Source organism: Bombina bombina, chromosome 4 (assembly GCF_027579735.1).
Source record: "Bombina bombina isolate aBomBom1 chromosome 4, aBomBom1.pri, whole genome shotgun sequence".
In the NCBI taxonomy this organism is placed as follows: domain Eukaryota; kingdom Metazoa; phylum Chordata; class Amphibia; order Anura; family Bombinatoridae; genus Bombina; species Bombina bombina.
The window spans coordinates 306,439,831-306,466,163 of NC_069502.1; the positions used below are offsets into that span (position 1 = coordinate 306,439,831).

General features: G+C 40.7%; 1 protein-coding gene across 1 annotated transcript in view; it reads left to right on the plus strand.

Annotated features, from left to right (window-relative positions):
• The first annotated feature begins 4,208 nt into the window (after positions 1-4,208).
• Positions 4,209-26,333, plus strand: part of LOC128657351 (guanylate cyclase soluble subunit beta-2-like) — a 197,775-nt gene continuing 175,650 nt past the window's right edge. The window contains exons 1-2 of the mRNA XM_053711665.1: positions 4,209-4,339; positions 6,085-6,172. Of these exons, the coding sequence (XP_053567640.1) occupies positions 4,209-4,339; positions 6,085-6,172 (219 nt within the window). The remainder of the gene's footprint in view (positions 4,340-6,084; positions 6,173-26,333) is intronic.

A 26,333-nucleotide genomic window follows, 5' to 3' on the forward strand; every position in this document is an offset into this window, starting at 1 on the left:
GAGTGCAGAATTATTAGGCAAGTTGTATTTTTGAGGATTAATTATATTATTGAACAACAACCATGTTCTCAATGAAGCCAAAAAACTCATTAATATCAAAGCTGAATAGTTTTGGAAGTAGTTTTTAGTTTGTTTTTAGTTATAGCTATTTTAGGGGGATATCTGTGCGTGCAGGTGACTATTACTGTGCATAATTATTAGGCAACTTAACAAAAAACAAATATATACCCATTTCAATTATTTATTTTTACCAGTGAAACCAATATAACATCTCAACATTCGCAAATATACATTTCTGACATTCAAAAACAAAACAAAAATAAATCAGTGACCAATATAGCCACCTTTCTTTGCAAGGACACTCAAAAGCCTGCCATCCATGGATTCTGTCAGTGTTTTGATCTGTTCACCATCAACATTGCGTGCAGCAGCAACCACAGCCTCCCAGACACTGTTCAGAGAGGTGTACTGTTTTCCCTCCTTGTAAATCTCACATTTGATGATGGACCACTGGTTCTCAATGGGGTTCAGATCAGGTGAACAAGGAGGCCATGTCATTAGATTTTCTTCTTTTATACCCTTTCTTGCCGGCCACGCTGTGGAGTACTTGGACGCGTGTGATGGAGCATTGTCCTGAATGAAAATCATGTTTTTCTTGAAGGATGCAGACTTCTTCCTGTACCACTGCTTGAAGAAGGTGTCTTCCAGAAACTGGCAGTAGGACTGGGAGTTGAGATTGACTCCATCCTCAACCCGAAAAGGCCCCACAAGCTCATCTTTGATGATACCAGCCCAAACCAGTACTCCACCTCCACCTTGCTGGCGTCTGAGTCGGACTGGAGCTCTCTGCCCTTTACCAATCCAGCCACGGGCCCATCCATCTGGCCCATCAAGACTCACTCTAATTTCATCAGTCCAAAAACCTTAGAAAAATCAGTCTTGAGATATTTCTTGGCCCAGTCTTGCCGTTTCAGCTTGTGTGTCTTGTTCAGTGGTGGTCATCTTTCATCCTTTCTTACCTTGGCCATGTCTCTGAGTATTGCACACCTTGTGCTTTTGGGCACTCCAGTGATGTTGCAGCTCTGAAATATGGCCAAACTGGTGGCAAGTGGCATCTTGGCAGCTGCACGCTTGACTTTTCTCAGTTCATGGGCAGTTATTTTGCGCCTTGGTTTTTCCACACTCTTCTTGCGACCCTGTTGACTATTTTGAATGAAATGCTTGATTGTTCGATGATCACGCTTCAGAAGCTTTGCAATTTTAAGAGTGCTGCATCCCTCTGCAAGATATCTCACTATTTTTTACTTTTCTGAGCCTGTCAAGTCCTTCTTTTGACCCATTTTGCCAAAGGAAAGGAAGTTGCCTAATAATTATGCACACCTGATATAGGGTGTTGATGTCATTAGACCACACCCCTTCTCATTACAGAGATGCACATCACCTAATATGCTTAATTGGTAGTAGGCTTTCGAGCCTATACAGCTTGGAGTAAGACAACATGCATAAAGAGGATGATGTGGTCAAAATACTCATTTGCCTAATAATTCTGCACTCCCTGTATATATATATATATATATATATATATATATATATATATAGTGTATATATATATACTGTATATATACAGTATATACACACACAATTCTTAAAGACCACAAGTCCATGTGAATACACACAGTTTTTTACCAACTTCGAGTGCAAAAAACAGGCCCCTTTAATTTAATTCTCACATTGCTTATAACTAATTTTAGCATATATATATATATATATATATATATATATATATATATATATATATATATATATATATATATATATATATATACATATATATATATATATATATAGTGTATATATCTCACATTGCTGATAAATCTAATTTTAGCATATATATATATATATATATATATATATATATATATATATATATATATATATATAGTGTATATATCTCACATTGCTGATTGACTGACTTCTTTTTGGCTACGGCCTCAAGGTTTGCTGCTGTGTTAATGCCATCTATTTTATCATTGTGCCTAATAGTAATTGTATTGCCTAAATTCTATTTTTGGTGTTTATTGTAACAGGCCACTGCTATTTTTCCTCTATTGGGGTTAGATGATTATCGGTTGGTCGACACATTACAATATTTTAAGTTAGCAATTGTGTTATGCCTTACTAGTCAATTTCTCATTGGTATACTATTTCTTAGTCCACTCTATTTTGATCTGAATTGTTCACTATTTTATTATTATTGTATGGTACAAATTTAATAGTTGCACTATATATCTGTCTACATATTGCACTTACTTAGTTACTATAGCCATCTTTTTTTTTTTTGCAGTTTCACTATTATATATTATTACATTTATTGTCCCTGTCAGTGGGGCAGGAGTGTGAGCTATCTAACATGTTGGTAATTTTAATTAGATTTTGTATATTTATCTTTTATAAAATTATTATATAGGCTGTCGCCAGTATTTATTAGTAGTAGTTATTTAGAGCACTAATAAGAGACTGCTATTAGTCTCTTCTAGTGGACTCACGAGTACTACATCTAATGAAGAGAATTCATCCATGCACTGTTTGCCAAACTAGAGGAGGCAATTAATGTTGAATGTAGACACTGGGGCATATGTATCAAGCTCCGAATGGAGCTTGATGCCCCGTGTTTCTGGCAAGCCTGCAGGTTCGCCAGAAACAGCAGTTATAAAGCAGCGGTCACAAAGACTGCTGCTCCATAACCTGTCTGCCTACTCTGAGCAGGCGGACAGACATCGCCGGAAATCAACCCGATCGGGTTGATTGACACCCCCTGCTGGCGGCGAGTCTGCAGGGGGCGGCGTTGCACCAGCAGCTCTTGTGAGCTGCTGTTGCAATGCTGAATACGGCAAGCGTATTGCTCTCCGTATTCAGCGAGATCTGTCGGACCTGATCCGCACTGTCGGATCAGGTCCGACAGACCTTGTTAACTAGAGGCCATTGGCTTGATGCAGAAATGTTGCAAAAATACATTGATAAAAAACAGGTACCACAGGTTTTTTTTTTAAGAACTGTTCCTTTAAGGAAGACCAAGCTCATTCATGAGAATTTTGATTGCTCATAGAAAGGAATTAGTAGAAAAAACTTCTAAAGAAATTGACACTATACAAAATAGTTTGGATAAATTCAAAACTTTGAAATTATATGAAGAACTCAATAGTACGGTGTTACAAAAAACGGATGCCTTTAAAAAAGATTTAATGGAAAATAAAAATCGTAAGATAGCTAGAGATGAGGAAGACTATCTTAAAGGGAAAATTCATACATATAACAAAAAGAAAGATGTACATAAATCTTCCCTTATAGTACATGATAATCAACTAATTACCACCTATCCTTTGACACCTAATGAAGGGTCCTTTAGTGATTCCACGAATGAGTGGACTGTAGTAAATCACCACAAAAATAAAAATACCAATATATATAAGAATTATCAATATCATAACGGCTACAATCATAGTCAGTCTAGGCAGACTGGGTGGGCTGGTGATAGGTCCCAACACCATACCAATGGGTATGCATGGAGATACCAACAGAATCATTATGAGTATTCAGCAAGGAGGGACCATGATGTGTGGCACTACCATCAGAGAACCTGGACTCCTAAACAGTACCCAAAGTCCAATAGTAACAATCATTGGCCCAGGACTTCATATAAAACACATGAAGGTTCCTCTTATCTTGGGGCTTCATCTAATACTAATAGATCCTTTCACCAATATGATCGATCTTATGATACCCCACCTCCAGATAATTTTAACAACTACAATAGATCTGGAGTATCTAATGACACTAGTATGCAGTGTAATGAAAATAATATGTCTCTTAATCCCAACCTAGGGCCCTCTAATGCCAATATGAATTCTGCACAGCATTTTTTCAACAGTCTTGGAAACAAAAAACAATAGCCAGTTACTTGGAGCCTGTAGTCTCTCTGACACTGTCTCACAAAGGGAAAAGGCCCCACGGCAACAAGGGTGTAGAGGACGTAGTACAACCCTCAAAAAGACAAGACTACAGGCATTAAGTAAAGGCATTTTTAATCTTTCATCTCATGTTCTAACTGATGATGAGTCCTCGGCAAATGACTTTCCTTTAACCCTACCAATAAACATAATATGTTCTCACTTTTTGTTGATTTGAATAGTTTTACCCAAAAGTTATCGATGCAGAAATACTTTGAAGAAAAACTACTCAAAGATGACACACAAATGCCAATTCTGACAGATATCATGGATACGAGACTTAATCAACAAAAAGTCCCCATTTTCGAACCAGATTCTCTGGCAGATCAATTGTGTGAAAGATATATACACACGAATTTTAGAAATAAATCTAACTTCGTGCCCCATTTAACCAATAATGCACACATTGAAATATTTAAACAGCTAGTGAGTGACGATTTTGATCGGATTCCCAAGAAAAATAGTAATGGTAAATGTAATCTCTATGCCAATGAAAAAAGAGCTCTAGATAAATTGTCGAATCCCATTTTGGCATGGCACAAATTATGCAACAAATTAAAAATTAATTGGAAATCTTCTAAATATCTTCCAATTTGTGGCAATCCTAACTTTCCGACCGGAATCTCCTCTAGAATCTTTAAGGATTGGTCTAACAAAGGATTCCAAGACGTGATTCAAATTAGGGATAACACGTTAGATATGGCGAAGTCATTTGTGGATCTGCAGAAAGAATATGGGATACATAAACATAGCTTTTTTGCTTATTTACAATTGAGACATATGTATGGAAATTTATGGCAGGATAATAAAACTGACTGGAAGTTAGGAGATATTAATTCAGCAATTAACATTTACAAACAGGGTAATATGTCAATTTCTTTTATGTATAATCTGTTAATTAAAAAGGCTGGTCAGACACGCCTAGAGGTGCTACTAGAGAAATGGAAAATAAACTTTCCTCTTATTACCTCTGAAGAGATTGAGGGTAGTTTTAGAGCAGTGCAAAAAACAACTAGCATAATTTCAAACTTCTTAATATGATATATGTTACGCCTGCAAATGGTACCCAACTGGTAATAATACTTATTTGAAATGCGGTAACTTGAATGCAGATATTATGCACTGTTTCTGGAGATGTCTGATAATTAAGCAATTCTGGAACAAGATAAACTTCTGGCTATCTTTAAGTCTAGATGATCAATTTACAATAAGTCCCCAGGTTATTTTCTTTATGTGCAATTATGCAAAAAATAAACAGAAATACTTCTTTCATTGCTAGGGGACTGCGAGTCCTCCCTTGATGATTGACATATGCCACTGTTGTGACATTGTCTGTTTGAAACTGAATATACGATTCTCTCTTTAATAGAGGCCAAGCCTGAAGAGCTCTGAAAATAGCATGGAGTTTTAAGATATTGATTGGTAACCTCACCTCTCAAGGATTCCAAACTCCTTGTGCTGTCAGAGACCCCCAAACAGCTCCCCAAGATGTGAGACTTGCATCTGTTTTGATCACAGTCCAGGTAGGATGAACAAAGGAGGCCCCTTGAACAATATGGTGATGGTTTAACCATCAATTCAGAGAGAGTTGAGTGTTGGGATTTAAGTATATCAGTTGTGATATCTTAGTATAATCCCTGTACCATTGGTGCAGCATGCAAAGCTGTAGAGGTCTCATATGAAAAAGGGATCATGTCCGACAGGCCCGGACTGACCATAGGGCATACAAGGCAAATTCCTGGTGGGCCGCTTATAACCTTAGCCCCGTCAGCTAGTCCCTCAAATGAGGAAGCACTAGCCATCTAGGAGCTCCAGTCAAGTTCCCTCAAAAATGGGAAAGGAATTAGTATAGACATTCAAAGAATATTAAAATACAACCAAAGAACACATGTGAAGTATGAACAATAACATGAGAAACATATTCCCAACGGGAATCAGAACATATAACAGCAAAAGTTTGTTGAATACTTATCCAACAGGTCCGAAGAGGAGCTAGGAGTCACTTCTACAGCCTGTGATGGGCAATATTTATGAGAAAAGGTTTTTTTTTTGTGTCTTCTCTTTTTTCCTTTTTTAGGTCTGATAAGCCTTGCGTAGTTAAAGGTGGAGAGCTTGCAATTTTACTCACTGTGTGGGATTACTGCTGCTCCTTTGACACTCAGCAGGTATTTGTTTTTAGTGTTTTTCAGCCCAGGATGTTCGGTCAGCAGAGCCGTGCCCCAGCGTTGTGTGGAGGATGTAGCCACTACTTTCAGAGGGCCTGCTGGAGGTTGCTATGTGGAGAAAATTGCGGCGTGCGCTAAGAGGTGCTCACCGGGAGGCAGCTGGAGGGCCTTTTCTCTGATGCATGTGGCTAACACAGTTGCTGTTAAGGTGCAAGGCTTATCTTCTCCCGCACGGTCAGAGAGTTTATCCGACACACAGCTCTCAAATCCACCTGAGGCCTCAATCACGTGGTGGGACTTCCAAGCTCTTAGCTGAAAGGCTATCCTGCTCCGCTCTTACTTGCATCCGATTTGACCGGTATTAGTGCAGCACAATGGGGGAAACTGATAGGGGGTAGGTGAGAGGGGATTAGCTAGGTAAGGAGTATTCAAAGGGCAAAATAGGGGATTTTAGACTGGGAGCTCTGGCATAGTACAACCGATCTCTCCTTAAGCTGGCTCCACCCCCCTAAATTTGGTATTTAAGATTTTGCAGGCTCCTTCTTTTGAGCCTATGCATTCTTTGGAAAACTACTACTTTCTTGGAAGTGTTATTTCTCTTGGCTATCTCTTCTGCTAGAAGAGTTTCTGAATTGTCTGCTCTCTCTTGCGAGTCTCCTTATCTGATTTTCCATCAAGATAAATCTGTTTTGCAGACTTCATTTAAATTTTTGCCTAAAGTTGTGAATTCTAACAACATCAATAGGCAAAATATTGATCCTTCCTTGTGTCCTACTCCTAAGAAAACTCTTGAAAGGAGCTTTGAAATATTATGTTGAGGCTACTAAAGTTTTCAGAAAGACTTTTAGTCTATTTGTTATTTTTCTGGTTGCAGAAAAATCAGAAAGCCTCTGCCATTTCTTTGGCATCTTGGTTGAAACTTCTGATCCACAAAGCTTATTTGGAGGCCTCAGAGAATAACAGCTCATTCTACAAGATCAGTTGCCACATCTTGGGCTTTCAAGAATGAAGCTTCAGTTGATCAAATCTGCAGAGCAGTCACTTGGTCTTCTTTGCATACATTTACTAAATTTTACCATTTTTATGTTTTTGCTTCTTCGAAAGCAGCTTTTGGTAGAAAGGTTATTCAGACAGCTGCCTCAGTTTAATTCTAGTGCCTATGATTTAAGTTTTTTTGATTTTTTTTTAAGAAAACAATAATTTTTTTAATTTAATTTCTCAGCGGAAATAGCTGTTTTTATTTTATCCCTCCCTCTATAGGTACATGTGGACTTCCACATCTTGGGTATTATATCAGTAACTAACTTGTTGACTCTCACCACCTATATGAAAGAAAACATAATATATGTAAGAACTTACCTGATAAATTAATTTCTTTCATGGTGGAGGGAGTCCACAAGACCCACCCATTTTTTGGGGTTATGATTTTTTTGTATAAAGCACATTATATATCCTGTTCCTCTTTTTTATGCTTTTACTCCTTATACACTTCACTAACTTGGAGGTGTTTTATAGACATTTGAGGTTTGGGAAACTTTGCCCCCTCCTGGTAGGAATGTATACAAACAAACAGGGCAGAAGACTGGCGAAAATCCTTAGTTGCCTGTAGGTAGTATTTTAGAGCATGCACAACATCCAAGTTGTGCAACAGACTTTCTTTATGAGAAGAAGGATTGGGACAGAGAGAAGGAACAATAATTTCCTGATTAATATTTCTATCCGAAACCATTTTAGGAAGAAACCCCAATTTAGTACAATGAACCGCCTTATCTGCATGAGAGATAAGGTAAGATGAATCACACTGCAAAGCTGAGAGTTCCGAAAATCCCTGAGCAGAAGAGATAGCAATAAGAAACAAAACCTTTCAAGATAGCAACTTTATATCTATGGAATGCATTGGCTCAAATGGAGCCTGCTGCTAAATTTTAAGAACAAAATTAAGGCTCCAAGGAGGAGCAAGAGGTTTAAACACAGGCCTGATTCTGACCAGGGCCTGTCAAAAAGATTGAACATCTTGCACATCCGCCAGATGCTTGTGTAACAAAATAGCTAATGCAGAAATCTGACCTTTCAGAGAACTGAATGATAACCCTTTCTCCAGACCTTCCTGGAGAAAAGACAAAATTCTAGGAATCCTGACCCTACTCCAAGAGTAACCCTTAGATTCACACCAATAAAGGTATTGACACCATACCTAGCACTGCAGAATCTGTTGGTGCTCTACAAATAACTGATAATAAATAAAATAATAATAATAATAATGGTAAATTTTTCGAGTTACAGGCTTGTGAGCCTGGATCATGGTCTCAATGACCGAATCAGAAAATCTACACTTAGACAGAACTAAGCGTTCAATCTCTAAGCAGTCAGCTTCAGAGAAACGAGATTTGGATGGAGGAATGAACCCTGAGTTAAAAGGTCCTTCCTCAGAGGAAACCTCCAAGGCGGCAGAGAAGACATCATCACTAGGTCTGCATACCAGATCCTGCGAGACCATGCTCGCTATTAGAATTACTGCTGCTCTCTCTTGTTTGATACGAGCAATAACTCGTGGAAGGAGCGCAAATGGAGGAAACAGGTATGCTAGATCGAAATCCCAAGGAACCGCTAGAGCATCTATCAGAGCTGCCTGAGGATCTCTTGACCTTGAACCGTACCTTGGAAGCTTGGTGTTCTGCCGAGACGCCATCAGATCCAACTCCAGCACCCACCATTTGAGGGTTAACCTGGAGAACACCTCCGGATGAAGAGCCCACTCCCCGGGATGAAATGTCTGTCTGCTCAGGAAATCCGCTTCTCAGTTGTCCACTCCAGGAATGTGGATGGCAGATAGACAACAATTGTGAGCTTCCACCCACTGAATAATCCATGCCACCTCCTTCATGGCTAAGGAACTCCGAGTTCCTCCCTGGTGGTTGATGTAAGCCAATGAGGTGATGTTGTCCGACTGAAACCTGATAAACCAGGCTAAGGACAATTGAGGCCAAGCCATCAAAGCATTGTAAATAGCTCTCAACTCCAAGATGTTTATGGGGAGAGCAGACTCCTCCCGAGTCCATAGTCCCTGCGCCTTTAACGAGTCCCAGACTGCTCCACAGCCTAGTAGGCTGGCGTTCTAGTCTCCCGAGCATGCATAATTGCAGAGCTCTCAAATGGAATCGAGCAAAGGGAATGATGTCCATGTAATCGACCATCAGACCAATTACCTCCATTACATTGAGCCACTGATGGCCGAACAATAGACTGAAGAGAGAGGCAAGAGCAGAGAATTTTGGATTTTCTGACCTCAGTCAGAAAACTTTTCATAGATAGGGAATCTATTATGGTTCCTAAGAAAACCACCCTTGTAGCTGGAACAAGGGAACTTTTTTCCAGAATCACTTTCCAACCGTGGGAACGTAGAAAAGACAAAAAGCATCTCTGTATGCTTGTTGAAAAGATGGTGCCTGAATCAATATGTCGTCCAGGTATGGCACCACTGCAATTCCCCGAGATCTGATCACTGCCAAGAGAGCCCCCAGAACCTTTGAGAAAATTGGGAGCTGTGGCAAGGCCAAATGGAAGAGCCACAAACTGAAAGTGTTTGTCTAGAAAGGGGAATCTCAGGAATTCATGATGGTCCCTGTGGATGGGAAAATGAAGATATGCACCCTTCAGGTCTATGGTCATCATGAACTGACCCTCTTGGACTAAAGGAAGAATGGAACAAATGCTTTTCCATTTTGAAGGACGGTACCCTGAGAAACTTGTAGAGGCACTTTAGGTCTAAAAGGTTTGAAAAGTTCCCTCTTTTTGGGGAACCACAAACAGATTTGAATAAACTCCTAGATATTGTTCCCTAACTGGAACTGGAACAATCACTCCCAGAGAGGAAAGGTCCTGAACACAGTTCAAGAATGCCTCTCTTTTTATCTGGTCTGCAGATAATCTTGAGAGGTGGAATCTGCCCTGGGAGGGAAAGTTTTGAATTCTATTTTGTAACCCTGAGATACTATGTCCACAGCCCAAGGATCTGGGACATCTTGTCTCCATGCTTGACAAAACAGGGCAAGTCTGCCCCCCCACTTGATCCAAACCCAGACCGGGGGCCAACCCTTCATGCTGACTTAGACTCAGCTGAGGGTTTCTTTGATTGCTTCCCCTTATTCCAAAACTAATTGGGCTTCCAAGAAGACTTGGACTGCTATTACTTGGAAGAGGGAGAGGAAGACTTTTGACCTTTGAAGTTACAAAAGGAACGAAAATTACTTTGACGTCCTTTGAGTCTGTTCTTCTTGTTCTTCTTGTCTTGTGGTAGAAAGACCCTTTCCACCCATAAAATCAGAAATTATTTCTGCCAGACCAGGTCTGAACAAGGTCTTCCCCTTGTAAGGAAGCGCTAGAAGCTTGGGCATAGAGGTAACATCAGCTGACCAAGATTTTAGCCACAATGCACTGTGGGTTAGGACAGTGAAGCCAGACATCTTGGCTCCCAATCTAATAACTTGCATGTTAGCATCAGAAATAAAGGAATTGGCTAGTTTGAGAGCCTTAATCCTATCTTGCATCTCCTCCAACAGAGTGTCTACTAAAATTGGTTCAGACAATGCGTTGTACCAATAAGATGCCGCACTTGCTACTGTGGAAATACAAACTGCAGGTTGGCATTGAAGACCTTGATGAACATACATCTTCTTCAAATAAGCTTCCAGCTTTTTGTCCATGGGATCCTTAGAGGAGCAGCTATCCTCTATCTATAGGGACCGTAGTTCTCTTAGCCAGAGTAGAAATAGCCCCTTCTACTTTAGGCACCATGCACCAAGAATCTTTAATGGAGTCAGAAACAGGAAACATCTTTTTAAATACAGGAGACAGGGTGAAAGGAATCCCTGGCTTCTCCTATTCCTGTGAAATAATCTCAGTCACACAATCTGGGACAGGAAAAACTTCCACAGAGGAAGGAACATCATAGTATTTATTAAGTTTACTAGACTTCTTAGGGTTGACAGCGACAGAAGTATCAGATTTGTCCAAAGTAGCCAATACCTCCTTTAACAGTACACAAAGTTGTTCAAGCTTAAATCTGAAGTTTACTTCTTCAGTATCAGATGAAGGAATAATACTGTCCAAATCTGAGATTTAAGACCAATTCAGAGTAACAGTCCTCCTACGGAGGTGCGCTCGGGAAACAAACAGTGATGATAGTAAATGGATTCCAAAGTCTAGATGCAAGGCAGCTCTTCCGGTTAGAGATGAGGCGAGTAGTATCTGTAGCAGGAAAAAGAAGGCGCCAATAGAATAATATAGCTACAAACCAAACATAGAGCAGGGTAATTAAGAATGGTACTCACAAGCGGAGCGGCACTGAATCGTGCCTTAACAAGCAGACCGGGACTCCAGCGTCGCCCGGAAGACCAACACAGGCAATACCCAATCGCCGATTAGGAACACACTACCAGCAACCAATCAAGAACCCGAAGTGGTACCACACCTTCCTCTCGATATCTCCGGGGCTCTGCATGCTCAGCTGGGGAGAAAACAGACCACAATACGCCGGGAGCAACCTCTGGTTCCTCGGTATTTAGTGCAGGTTAATAATGGATAAAGGGGAGATCGAACTCCAGCAGGATAAATAAAAACAAATTTATTAAAATGTTTTTTAAAACAAAGCAACGCGTTTCTCGGCTACGCAGAGCCGTTTCATCAGGCTATAATACAAACTCTAAACAGCCTGCTGCTTAAATACCTCCTTTATCCAATCAGATTGAAACTCCTACTACACACCCCCAATAACACCGGGACTGGTAGAATATCTATGGCTCAATATTCATATTAACATCTGAAAACTTAAAAAGTTAGTCTCTATCATAATGTACTAATAATACATGGAATTTAAAAGTCAAATACAATTCATATACATAAATCCAAATAAATATGTTAGTTGATAAATGCTAATACTTTAACAATCGCATATAAAATCGTTATTTCATATTCCCTAAAAACAGACTTCTACCTATAGTTTTTAGGGAATATGAAATAACGATGAGCGTGCAGAGCCCCGGAGGTATCGAGAGGAAGGTGTGGTATCACTTCGGGTTCTTGATTGGTTGCTGGTAGTGTGTTCCTGATCGGCGATTGGGTATTGCCTGTGTTGGTCTTCCGGGGGACGCTGAAGTCCTGGTCTGCTTGTTAAGGCACGATTCAGTGCTGCTCCGCTTGTGAGTACCATTCTTAATTACCCTGCTCTATGTTTGGTCTGTAGCGATATTATTCTATTGGCGCCTTCTTTTTCCTGCTACAAATCTGAGATTTCACCCTCAGAGGCTACCGGCGTATCCTCCTCATCAGACTTATGAGGGAGGATAACCTGCGTAGCAGTAGGTGGAACAAAAACCTTATTATCTGAATGTCTAATTTTCCTCTTGCATTTTCCCAGCATAGGAAAAGCAGATAATGCCACAGATACCTCAGAAGATACCTGTGCAGCAAAATCTACTGGCAAATAAACTCCTCCAGGCGGCTGAGAGGAACTGCAGGGCACTGTATGTTACGCCGTAGAGGCTTGGGACGTTTGAGGAGAAAGCTGTGGCATTGCCTGAACAGCATCATCCTGAGAGACATTGGGCTCAGAGGGCAACAATTTATCTTTAAATTGAAGTGTTCTAGCTAAGCATGCAGCACAGAATTGCATAGGCAAAATAATTTGTGCCTCTAGGCATAACAAGCATTTGTCAAAAACACAGAGTCTTGGTCCATGTCCATAATACTAAATAAAAAATTCCCCAAATTGTAGAAATTTTGTAAATACACTGTCACTTTAAGAATTTTTAATACCACAATTTGGCTGCCAGATGTCTCTAAAACGATCTATAGTAGATCGACACTGAAATTCAATGACGCTGCACCGTGAATTTCCGACAGCAGAGAGAAGTCACATGACCGGCAGAGAGAGGAAACTATGCAGCAAGCAAAAGGTGCATGTTTTCCTCTGCCTACAACATAAGATGCAAGTAGCTGCAGCTGGTTATAGCTAAGCAAGCAAAGAAAACCAACTGCCAAATTTTAAGTTTATACATAAATCCCTGTATAAAACATAAGCCATACACATGCTAATAAAGTATTTAAACAAAATTAGCCCAAAGAGGAAAAACGTCCCAATAAAGGGAAGATTAACCCCTAGTCACAACATACATAATGTACCTGCCCACTGCCAAAGAAAATCTTGTATAAATAAAGGATTTTATTTTAAAAATGTCCCCATCTACTGCATATGACATTCTTCTGAAGTGCAAGTCTCCAAGACCTAGAAGACAAAAGCACTTACCTGCAGTCTAGCTGTCCGGCAGGAAGACAGCTCACAAGGCACGAAAAGACATTAACTCCTTACAGAGACCTGTAGAAAAAGAAAGAACAGAGTAACCAATCTGGCTTTCTGTACCATGGGCAGCAATGTGTTAGGAAACAAAGCAAGGACTACCTCACAACTGCCAACTGCCACCACTACTCTACTGAAGAGATTGACATGGACTCAGCTAAACCCAAATCCTTGCTTGCAGGAAAAAGTGCCCAAAAAAGGAATTCATTTCTTCAGACACCAAACTTCACCTCCTCCATTGACAGAGAATGACTGGGGATTATGGGTAGGGGAGTGACACTTAACAGATTTGCTGTGGTGCTCTTTGTCTCCTCCTTCTGGCCAGGAGTGATATTCCTACTAGTAATTGAATGACGTTGTGGACTCTCCATATCTTAGGAAAGAAAGCAAAGTTATCTGCAAGGAAACAAAAGTAAGGAATAATTAATTAAAAAATGTCCCTAAGAGGAAAAAGATTCACAAAGTGGATTTATTCATCTGAAACAAGTAACAGCACAAGAAACACAAACTTTAAGCTACCTCTCTTTATAAAACTTAGTAAATGATATATTTATGCCCCATCTACAGGAAAAACATATTCTTGGCATGTCCCAGGAGCACATAGGTCCTGAAGATACCATCACATCTAACACATTTAGAAACACTATTCTGAGCTACAGCCAGTGTTACAAAAAAGGAGAAGGCAGAAGGTTTGGAGCAATCACTGGGAATAAACATACTACTTTCCCAGAAGGAACAATGCAAAATACAAGGTAGTGTGATAACTCTGCTGATTTACAAGTACTTCCCCTTTAACCCACTTAATGTCACTTTTATGTGCCATCTATATTTTAGCTTTTTATGTTTTTCCATAACCTCTATTTGCTAAGTGATATAAAACTTTACACTTCAGCAGTAGGTTTTCACTTAACAGCTTAGAACGTGGAATGATTACTAAGTGGTGTCAAAAAGAAAGGATTTCAAAAACCTGAAAACACATAAAACCGAGAATCAATGCTATCTCATTTTGGTAACCACAGAGGCTCACAGCATGCGTATGAGCTTTCTGAAATTGTTTTAAATGATGGGACTAATTTTAGATAATTTTAAAAGTGATATTTTTTTTTTATATCTAATGAACCACATTACATTATATGCTGTCTGTAATAAAGTACTAAATGTTTTGAAACATTAATTAATTAGTTCAATAATCTATGTATTCATGTGTCTCGTTCCTATAGCCCAGTGCTTCTCATCTCTTGTTATTGGGATTTCCTAGCAAACCAGGATGTAAAGATATGATTTGAAGTGCAGGTGACTCAATCAAACAGAAAGATGCGTTTATCCAGCTATTTCAAACTGCTGATGATAAGAGCTGCCTAATATGGCATCACTACCAGAGTTTACATGATCTTTTCCAGAAAATTGCAAAGGAAAAAGAGGCAGTTATTAGTGCCTGGCCTCTTTTTCTGGTGCCATTAAAATCTCCATGTTAAACATTTAACAAGGTTGTGATAGTTTCAGTGCTATGAACTTTTCAGCTTCTGCCTAGTGCAATCAATGTAAGTAAATAACTACAGATTCCAGTATCAGGTCTCAGAATGTCCCAGCTTGCCATTTGTGTAGAGTGTTTGTTTTTTACACGCACAACATACATCAACACTCCATACCCACATTCATTAACCCACCCCATATCCTATATCTCTTTACATTCAAAATTCACTAACCCCTCACACATGCAGTAACTAACACTTGATAACACAGACTACCACCTCTAAAGCCTGAGGAAACAACCTCTAAGGATGAGCCATACATTACTCTATGTTTAATAAAACTTACTTATATCTGCTGCTTGATTCAAAAGTTTTTTGTTAAGAATAAATTCCCTGCTTTTTTACACCATTCCATCATTGGAGTATATCATCAGACTGCAACATTTTGTCAGTGAAGGTTGTTCTTGCTCCTACAGAAGAGGCTTAACCATTGGAAATATGTTCTTCCCCACTTGTCTAAGAACAAGGGAATTGAGACAGAGCTCTTTGTTATTTTATAAGGGAATTTAAAGGTGTCACAATCCCACATGCAAGGCTTGTAAATTTTGTAATAATGGGTAATGTTTTTTCAAGTGCAGTCATGAAGGAAATCTTCCAACATAAATATGTTTTGACATGTGCAAAAGAAGGTTGAAACTAACAGAAGGTTGTGTAACTACAAAAGCACTCAACTTCTCTATACTAGCCAAATTAGGAATTATATGTCCATATTGTTAAGAAAAATGTCACTAGAAAAAACACTACAATTTCCCCCTAAGGGGGAAAAACAAGCGGTTAAAATATCAAATTTTATTGAGAAAAAAGTTAAAATAGGGACAAACACTTAAAAACAACAAGTGGTATTAACCAATCCTATAGATAATCTGATTCAACGTCTCCTATATGGGTAGAATTCTTATCGTGCCAAAAGGTAATAGCACACTGATGCAAGGTTATTGGTAATATAAACCAAGAGGAGCTAAATCAATATGTTGTAAGATATAACAAGGACAACAACATGCATAGGTGGCTGCTAAGATTGTCAAAGGAATACTGAGACAGAGCCTAAATATAACACAAGCATAGATGTAATTAAATAGCACCAGGGCAGATTATATGTATAATATAGTCATAGGTACTGTTCATATATGATATGTAGGTATAGTACAGTTATTAGTACTGTTCATTAGTGATGTCGCAAACTGAAAATTTTCCGTTCACGAACGGCGAACACGAACGTCCGCAACTGTTCGCGAACGGGCGAACCGGGCGAACCGCCATTGACTTCAATAGGCAGGCGAATTTTAAAACCCACAGGGACTCTTTCTGACCACAATAGTGATGGAAAAGTTGTTTCAAGGGTACTAACACCTGGACTGTGGCATGCCGGAGGGGGATCCATGGCAAAACTCCAACATAAAATTACATAGTTGATGCAGAGTCTGGTTTTAATCCATAAAGGGCATAAATCACCTAACATTCCTAAATTGTTTGGAATAATGTGCTTTAAAACATCAGGTATGATGTTGTATCGATCAGGTAGTGTAAGGGTTACGCCCGCTTCACAGTGACAGACCAAACTCCCCGTTTAACGCACCGCAAACAATCGCAAACAGTCCATTTGCACAACCACGAGATAGATAGATTTGATAGATAGATAGATACATAGATTAGATAGATAGATAGATCAATAGATGCAATATACATTTGATAGATACGATAGATTTGATAGATAAATAGATAGATTTGATAGATATATAATTTCCCAGACAGAGAATTACAAGACGTGTGGCTGGGACCCATGGTAAGGTTCCCAGAGGCAGTTGCGGCACCAGGGGACGTGTATATGGCATGGATTTTAGGAACCGGGAGATGGAAAAAGATGCTTGGTCGGTCCTCCTACTTCAAATTTGCGGCACTGTGTGTGCAATCTACTGTGCCACCAGATATGAGTGGTGTGTTAAGTAGTACTATTCTGATCAGTTTAATCCCTGTTACGCCCCCAATTAGGGGACGTGTATATGGCATGGATTTTAGGAACCGGTAGATAGAAAAAGATGCTTGGTCGGTCCTACTACTTCAAATTTGGGGCACTGCACATGCAATCGTGGCCGGACTTTTAACCGATGGACATTTGGGCGACAGACATTTGGCCGAAACACAAGTGGCTCTCACAAAACAGTCCGGCCACGATAGATAGATTTGATAGATAGATACATAGATTAGATAGATAGATCAATAGATGCAATATACATTTGATAGATACAATAGATAGATAGATTTGATAGATAGATAGATAAATAGATAGATTTGATAGATAGATAATTTCCCAGACAGAGAATTACAAGTCTGGGACCCATGGTAAGGTTCCCAGAGGCAGTTGGGGCACCAGGGGACGTGTATATGGCATGGATTTTAGGAACCAGGAGATGGAAAAAGACAGTGGCATCACTAGGGGGGTGCGGGCCACACCTGGGTGACACCCTCCAGGGGGTGACACCAAAAAAAAAATTTTTTTTTTTTTTTTTTTTTACATTTTATTGAAATTCAAAGAAATACAATGTTGAGATGCATAGATTATTTTATTAGAGGCTGGCATTTGTGAACATTAGTGGGACTGGAGAAGTTGTAGACACACAATTTTTTTGCCCCTTGAGCCAGTGCTGCAATTTTAACAAATAGTTTTCCCGGCTGCTTTTGCTTGTTTGTACTTTGTTCCTCCCCTGCCCAATTTCACTATGAATGTTGTGGGTGTGCCGTGGGGCTTGCAAAGTTGCGCTGATAGCTTAAACCTGCCTGCCTATCTGTGCTCACTGCTCAGTGACATGCGGCCCAGGGCTGTGCACTGATAGACTTGGAACAGAGTCAGAGAGCAGAATTTTCATAGTTTGCGCGCCTAAACCTTTTCTTCAGTGATTTATTTTAGAGTGCTCTGTTTATCTTTCATTTAATGTTCTGCTGAGCCAGGGAGCAGCTCTAGTCATGAGCTTCATAAAAAATGCAGTGCAGTTTACATATTTTGTATGTGTGTGTCTGAGTTTTTGTGTGTCTCAGTGTTTTTGTGTGTGTGTCTGAGTGTGTTTTCGAGTGTTTGTGTGTGCATCTGAGTATGTTTTTAAGTGTGTCTGAGTGTTTGTATGTGTGTTTGCCTGTGTTTTTGTGTGTGTCTGCTTTCTGGGGGGGGGGGGGGTGACACCATGACTTACCGCACCGGGTGACACCAACCCTAGTGACGCCACTGGAAAAAGATGCTTGGTCGGTCCTCCTACTTCAAATTTGGGTCACTGCGCGTGCAATCTAATGTGTTACCAGATAGAAGTGGTGTGTTAGTAGTGCTATTCCTATCAGTTTAATACCTGTTACGTGCCTTTTTTTTTGGTTTTGGTTTTTGAAGCCACAGTGCAGCACCAGAGGCCAGAAAAATTTGGCATGTACACATGCTTGAAAAATTAGGTATTGTTGCAGCCGCCGCTGTAGCAGCGGCCAGATGTTTGCTTCCCAAGCAGAAAGTGCCCTAAAACATTGTGGCTTGAACCGTAGTTGGTGGCGGATAAGTCACGCAAGTCATCCGGCATTCGAAGATAAACTACAGCAGCGTGTGGACCATTTTTAGCCCAAGGCAGCTCATCTCATCAGGCCTTTTTTAGTCGAATGTATCGTCCAATGTCAGTCCCTTCGGAATCCATCCCTCATTCATCTTAATAAAGGTGAGGTAATCTAGACTTTTTTGACCTAGGCGACTTCTCTTCTCAGTGACAATACCTCCTGCTGCACTAAAGGTCCTTTCTGACAGGACACTTGAAGCGGGGCAGGCCAGAAGTTCTATCGCAAATTGGGATAGCTCAGGCCACAGGTCAAGCCTGCACACCCAGTAGTCAAGGGGTTCATTGCTCCTCAGAGTGTTGAGATCTGCAGTTAAGGCGAGGTAGTCTGCTACCTGTCGGTTGAGTCATTCTCTGAGGGTGGACCCCGAAGGGCTGTGGCGATGCATAGGACTTAAAAAGCTCTGCATGTCCTCCATCAACAACACGTCTGTAAAGCGTCCTGTCTTTGCCGGCGTGGTCATGGGAGTCGGAGGATTACTTTCACCTCTTCCCCTGTTAGATTCCCGTTGTGCTGTGACATCACCCTTATACGCTGTGTAAAGCATACTTTTTTTTTTTTACCGAGGGTCTAGTAGCGTGGACACCCAGTACAGGTCTTCTCCTTCAGCTTTTTTATACGAGGGTCCCTCAGAAAGACTCCATTTGCACAAGGTTGGATGCCGAGCTACTCATGTCCCATTCCTCGTCCTCAGTGATCTCACTGAAGGTATCTTCTTCCCCCCAGCCACGTACAACACCACGGGTACCAGATAGGTGACAACGAGCAACCTGGGATGCCTGTTGTGGTTGGTCTTCCTCCTCCTCCTCAAAGCCACATTCCTCCTCTGACTTCTCTTCCTCACAATCCTCTTCCACTGTTGCCGCAGGTCCAGCAAGCAATGCTGATAAGGTTGTTTCTGGTGGTGATGGTGACCACAACTCTTCCTCCTCCTCTTCACGCTCATCTACGGCCTGATCCAGCACTCTTCGCAGGGCACGCTCCAGGAAGAAAACAAATGGTATGATTTTGCTGATGGTGCCTTCGGTGCGACTGACTAGGTTTGTCACCTCCTCAAAAGGACGCATGAGCCTACAGGCATTGCGCATGAGCGTCCAGTAACGTGGCAAAAAAATTCCCAGCTCCACAGAGGCTGTCCTAGCACCCCGGTCATACAAATACTCGTTAACGGCTTTTTCTTGTTGGAACAGGCGGTCGAACATTAGGAGTGTTGAGTTCCAACGTGTCGGGCTGTCGCAAATCAAGCGCCTCACTGGCATGTTGTTTCGCCGCTGGATATCAGAAAAGTGCGCCATGGCCGTGTAGGAACACCTGAAATGGCCACACACCTTCCTGGCCTGCGTCAGGACATCCTGTAAGCATGGGTACTCATGCACAAAGCGTTGTACGATCAGATTACACACATGTGCCATGCACGGCACATGTGTCAACTTGCCCAATTTCAATGCCGCCACCAAATTACTTCCGTTGTCAGAAACCACTTTGCCGATCTCCAGTTGGTGCGGAGTCAGCCACTGATCCCCCTGTGCGTTCAGGGCGGACAGGAGTGCTGGTCCGGTGTGACTCTCTGCTTTCAGGCAAGTCAACCCCAAGAGGCGTGACACTGCCGTATCCGGGATGTGGAATAGTACCTGGGGAGCTGGGGGGGTGCCATAGATGTGGAGCAAGACGCAGCAGCAGAAGAGGACTCAGCCGAGGAGGTTATGGAAGAGGATGGAGTAGGAGGAGTAGAGGAGGTGACAGCAGGCCTGCCTGCAAGTCGTGGCGGTGTCACCAACTCTGCAGAGCCACGCATTCCATGGTTGTCAGCGTCAGCAGGTTTACCCAATGCGCAGTGTAGGTGATATACCTGCCCTGACCATGCTTTGCAGACCAGCTATCAGTGGTCAGATGGACCCTTGCCCCAACACTGTGTGCCAGACATGCCATTACTTCCTTTCACACAATCGAGTACAGGTTGGGGATTGTCTTTTGTGAAAAGAAATTTCGGCTGGGTAGCTTCCACTGCGGTGTCCCAATAGCTACAAATTTTTGGAACGCCTCAGACTCCACCAGCTTGTATGGTAAAAGCTGGCAGGCTAAGAGTTCAGACAAGCCAGCTGTCAGACGCCGGGCAAGGGGGTGACTTTGTGACATTGGCTTCTTACGCTCAAACATGTCCTTGACAGACACCTGACTGTAAGCAGATGAGCAGGAAATGCTCCAGAAGAGAGACAGAGTGGCGGATGGTTGAGAGGGGGCAAGGAGGACAGCAGTGGTTGACGTGGCTGAAGATGCTGGACCAGGAGGAGGATGGCGGCTTTTGAGTTTGTGTGCTGCTTCAACTCATGTACCCATAGGCGTTTGTGATGTGCGATCATGTGCCTTCGCAAAGCAGTTGTACCTAGGTGGGTGTTGGACTTCCCACGACTCAGTTTCTTTTGGCACAGGTTGCAAATGGCATCACTGTTGTCAGAGGCAGACACACAAAAAAAATGCCACACTGCTGAGCTCTGCGATGATGGCATTCTGGTGGTGGCAACAGCATGCGTTGATTGGCGTGCTGTCTGGCTGACCCTTGGTGCCGATGACTACGGCGGGGAAAGCCGAAACGCGTCAGCAGTAGTGACCACCACCCAGTGCTGCACCTCAGAAGGCTGTAACAGTGATGTTGTTGCAATTTTAACCCAATAAAACTTTGGATTGTGAATTTACAAGTGACCGGAACTCCTTATTCCTTCTTCTTACATTTGCAATTAGATTACACTAGCAGACTGATGTTTCACAGTCAAAAAAGTTTTTTTTTTTTAAATTTACACTACTGTTACACCAGATATGAGTGGTGGCACTGGGCAAGTGGGCCTGGTACACACGCTGGCAGGCAGGCGACTGCAATTAGATTACACTAGCAGACTGATGTTTCACAGTCAAAAAAGTTTTTTTTTTTTAAATTTACACTACTGTTACAACAGATATGAGTGGTGGCACTGGGCAAGTGGGCACAGTATACGTTGTGATCCTGACACACAAGCTGGCAGGCAGGCAACTGCAATTAGATTACACAGGGAAAAAATAATGATATTCTAGCACTAAAAAGGGCTTTTTGGGGTGCTGTCCTTACAGCAGAGATCAGATGAGTCCTTCAGGACTGTAGTGGACACTGAATATACTAGCCTAGCTATCAATTTCCCTATTAAATCAGCAGCAGCTACACTGTCCCTCCTCTCACTAAGAAAGCAGCTTCCGAATGAATCTAAAATGGCTGCTGTCCAGGGTCTGGGAGGGTCTGGGAGGGAGGGTCTGCTGCTGAGTGGCTGGAATGTGTCTGCAGACTGTGAGATACAGGGTCAAATTTTACTCAATGATGACGAATAGGAGGTGGATCGAACATCGCATGTGTTCGTCCGCCGTTGCGAACGCGAACAAGCTATGTTCACCGGGAACTATTAGCTGTCGAACAATTTGAGACATCACTACTGTTCATATATGGTATATCAGTGTAACCTAATAGTTATTGCTGTTCATATATGAAGTCTATACAATACTGATGAAAACTGTTACCATAAACTGGTTGTGAGAGAATGTATCAGTATGGTCAACTGATTTTGTTTTCATTTAGTTATCAGTTTTCATATATAATGTATGTATGTTTTTACTAATGAAAACAGTTACAATAATCTAATTGTGAGAAAATGTGTCAGTATGGTTAACTGATTCAGTTCTCATTAGAATTACACTAATATTATAGGGGTTAAATAGTATGCGTCTTCCCTGATCAGTATCAACTACTATATAGCAGATATTATGTCAGAACCAAATAGTGCCCTTATGATAAATTTGGTTAAGATGACTATTGCTGTGCTCAGTATAATATGTATTGGTGGTCTCTTTTTGACATATTATATACTTATATGCAATAGTTAATAGTTAATAAAACTGTTTAATCAAGATCACACAATACTATCCACCGTGTGAATTGTATCTTATAGCACTCACTGGATATTATATGAGCAGCAATGAGGATATTGCAAATGGTATAGATAGTAATCATATGTAATCAACTGGGTATATAGTTAGTTTACTAACGCCTAGATTTAGAGTTTTGTCGGTAACGACCCGCGTAGCTAACGCTGCCTTTTTTCCCCGCACCTTTTAAATACCGCTGGTATTTAGAGTTCACAGAATGGCTGCGTTAGGCTCCAAAAAGGGAGCGTAGAGCATAATTTACCGCCATTGCAACTCTCAATACCAGCAGTGCTTACGGACACGGCTAGCTTCAAAAACGTGCTCATGCACGATTGCCCCATAGAAAACAATGGGGCATTTTGAGCTGAAAAAAAACCTAACTCCTGCAAAAAAGCAGCGTTCAGCTCCTAACGCAGCCCCATTGTTTCCTATGGGGAAACAGCTTCTAAGTCTGCACCTAACACCCTAACATGTACCCCGAGTCTTAACACCCCTAGCCTTACACTTATTAACCCCTAATCTGCCGCCCCGCTATCGCTGACACCTGCATATTTTTTTAACCCCTAATCTTCCGCTCCGTACACTGCCGCAACCTACGTTATCCCTATGAACCCCTAATCTGCTGCCCCTAACACCGCCGACCCCTATATTATATTTATTAACCCCTAATCTGCCGCCCCCAACGTCGCCTCCACCTACCTACACTTATTAACCCCTAATCTGCCGACCGGACCTCACCGCTACTCTAATACATTTATTAACCCCTAAAGCTAAGTCTAACCTTAACCCTAACACCCTCCTAAGTTAAAAAATAATTTAAATCTAACGAAATAAATTAACTCTTATTAAATAACTTGTTCCTATTTAAAGCTAAATATTTACCTGTACAATAAACCCTAATATAGCTACAATATAAATTATAATTATATTGTAGCTATTTTAGGATTAATATTTATTTTACAGGCAACTTTGTATTTATTTTAACCAGATACAATAGCTATTAAATAGTTAAGAACTATTTAATAGCTACCTAGTTAAAATAATTACAAAATTACCTTTAAAATAAATCCTAACCTAAGTTACAATTAAACCTAACACTACACTATCAATAAATTAATTAAATAAAATACCTACAATTACCTACAATTAAACCTAACACTACACTATCAATAAATAAATTAAATAAAATACCTACAAATAAATACAATTAAATAAACTAACTAAAGTACAAAAAATAAAAAAGCTAAGTTACAAAAAATAAAAAAATGAATTACAAACATAATAAAAATATTACAACAATTTTAAGCTAATTACACCTACTCTAAGCCCCTAATAAAATAACAAAGACCCCCAAAATAAAAAAATACCCTACCCTATTCTAAAATTAAAATAGAAAAGCTATTTTACCTTACCAGCCCTGAAAAGGGCCTTTTGCGGGGCATGCCCCAAAGAATTCAGCTCTTTTGCCTGTAAAAGAAAAATACAACCCCCCCAACATTACAACCCACCACCCACATACCCCTAATCTAACCCAAACCCCCCTTAAATAAACCTAACACTAAGCCACTGAAGATCTCCCTACCCTGTCTTCACCACACCGGGTTCACCGATCGGTCCAGAAGAGGCTCCGAAGTCTTCATCCAAGCCCAAGCGGGGGGCTGAAGATGTCCATGATCCGGCTGAAGTCTTGATCCAAGCGGGAGCTGAAGAGGTCCATGATCCGGCTGAAGTCTTGATCCAAGCGGGAGCTGAAGAGGTCCATGATCTGACTGAAGTCTTCTATCAAGCGGCATCTTCAATCTTCTTTCTTCCAGATCCATGTTCATCCCGCCGACGCGGAACATCCATCTTCACTGACGACTTCCCGACGAATGACGGTTCCTTTAAGGGACGTCATCCAAGATGGCATCCCTCGAATTCCGATTGGCTGATAGGATTCTATCAGCCAATCGGAATTAAGGTAGGAAAATTCTGATTGGCTGATGGAATCAGCCAATCAGATTCAAGTTCAATCCGATTGGCTGATCCAATCAGCCAAGCAGATTGAGCTCGCATTCTATTGGAAGATGACATCACCCGGATGGAAGACTTCTTCAGCGCCGCTTGGAGGATCACTTCATCGGATGGAAGACTTCTTCAGCGCTGCTTGGAGGATCACTTCATCGGATGGAAGATTTCTTCAGCACCCCTTGGAGGATCACTTCTGCCGGTTCGGATCTCCTCTTCAGTTCCATCGGTGGCTTGGCTGAGTGAAGACGACTCAAGGTAGGATGATCTTCAGGGGGGTAGTGTTAGGTTTTTTTAAGGGGGGTTTGGGTTAGATTAGGGGTATGTGGGTGGTGGGTTTTAATGTTGGGGGGGTTGTATTTTTCTTTTACAGGCAAAAGAGCAGTTTTCTTTGGGGTATGCCCCACAAAAGGCCCTTTTAAGGGCTGGTAAGGTAAAAGATCTTTGAACTTTTTTAATTTAGAATAGAGTAGGGCATTTTTTTATTTTGGGGGGCTTTGTTATTTTATTAGGGGGCTTAGAGTAGGTGTAATTAGTTTAAAATTGTTGTAATATTTTTCTAATGTTTGTAAATATTTTTTTATTTTTTGTAACTTAGTTCTTTTTTATTTTTTGTACTTCAGTTAGTTTATTTAATTGTATTTATTTGTAGGTATTGTATTTAATTAATTTATTGATAGTGTAGTGTTAGGTTTAATTGTAGATAATTGTAGGTATTTTATTTAATTAATTTATTGATAGTGTAGTGTTAGGTTTAATTGTAGATAATTTTAGGTATTTTATTTAATTAATTTATTGATAGTGTAGTGTTAGGTTTAATTGTAACTTAGGTTAGGATTTATTTTACAGGTAATTTTGTAATTATTTTAACTAGGTAGCTATTAAATAGTAAATAACTATTTAATAGCTATTGTACCTAGTTAAAATAAATACAAAGTTGCCTGTAAAATAAATATTAATCCTAAAATAGCTACAATATAATTATTATTTATATTGTAGCTATATTAGGGTTTATTTTACAGGTAAGTATTTAGCTTTAAATAGGAATAATTTATTTAATAAGAGTTAATTTATTTCGTTAGATTTAAATTATATTTAACTTAGGGGGGTGTTAGGGTTAGGGTTAGACTTAGCTTTAGGGGTTAATAAATTTATTAGAGTAGCGGCGAGGCCCGGTCGGCATATTAGGAGTGAATACTTGAAGTTAAGTGTCGGCGATGTTAGGGAGGGCAGATTAGGGGTTAATACTATTTATTATAGGGTTATTGAGGCGGGAGTGAGGCGGATTAGGGGTTAATACATTTATTATAGTGGCGGTGAGGTCCGGTCGGCAGATTAGGGGTTAATAATTGTAGGTAGGTGGAGGCGACGTTGGGGGCAGCAGATTAGGGGTTAATAAATATAATATAGGGGTCGGCGGTGTTAGGGGCAGCAGATTAGGGGTACATAGGGATAACGTAGCTGGCGGCGGTGTGCGGTTGGCAGATTAGGGGTTAAAAAAATTTAATAGAGTGGCGGCGATGTGGGGGGGCCTCGGTTTAGGGGTACATAGGTAGTTTATGGGTGTTAGTGTACTTTAGAGCACAGTAGTTAAGAGCTTTATGGACCGGCGTTAGCCCAGAAAGCTCTTAACTACTGACTTTTTTCTGCGGCTGGAGTTTTTTCGTTAGATTTCTAACGCTCACTTCAGCCAAGACTCTAAATACCGGCGTTAGAAAGATCCCATTGAAAAAATAGGATA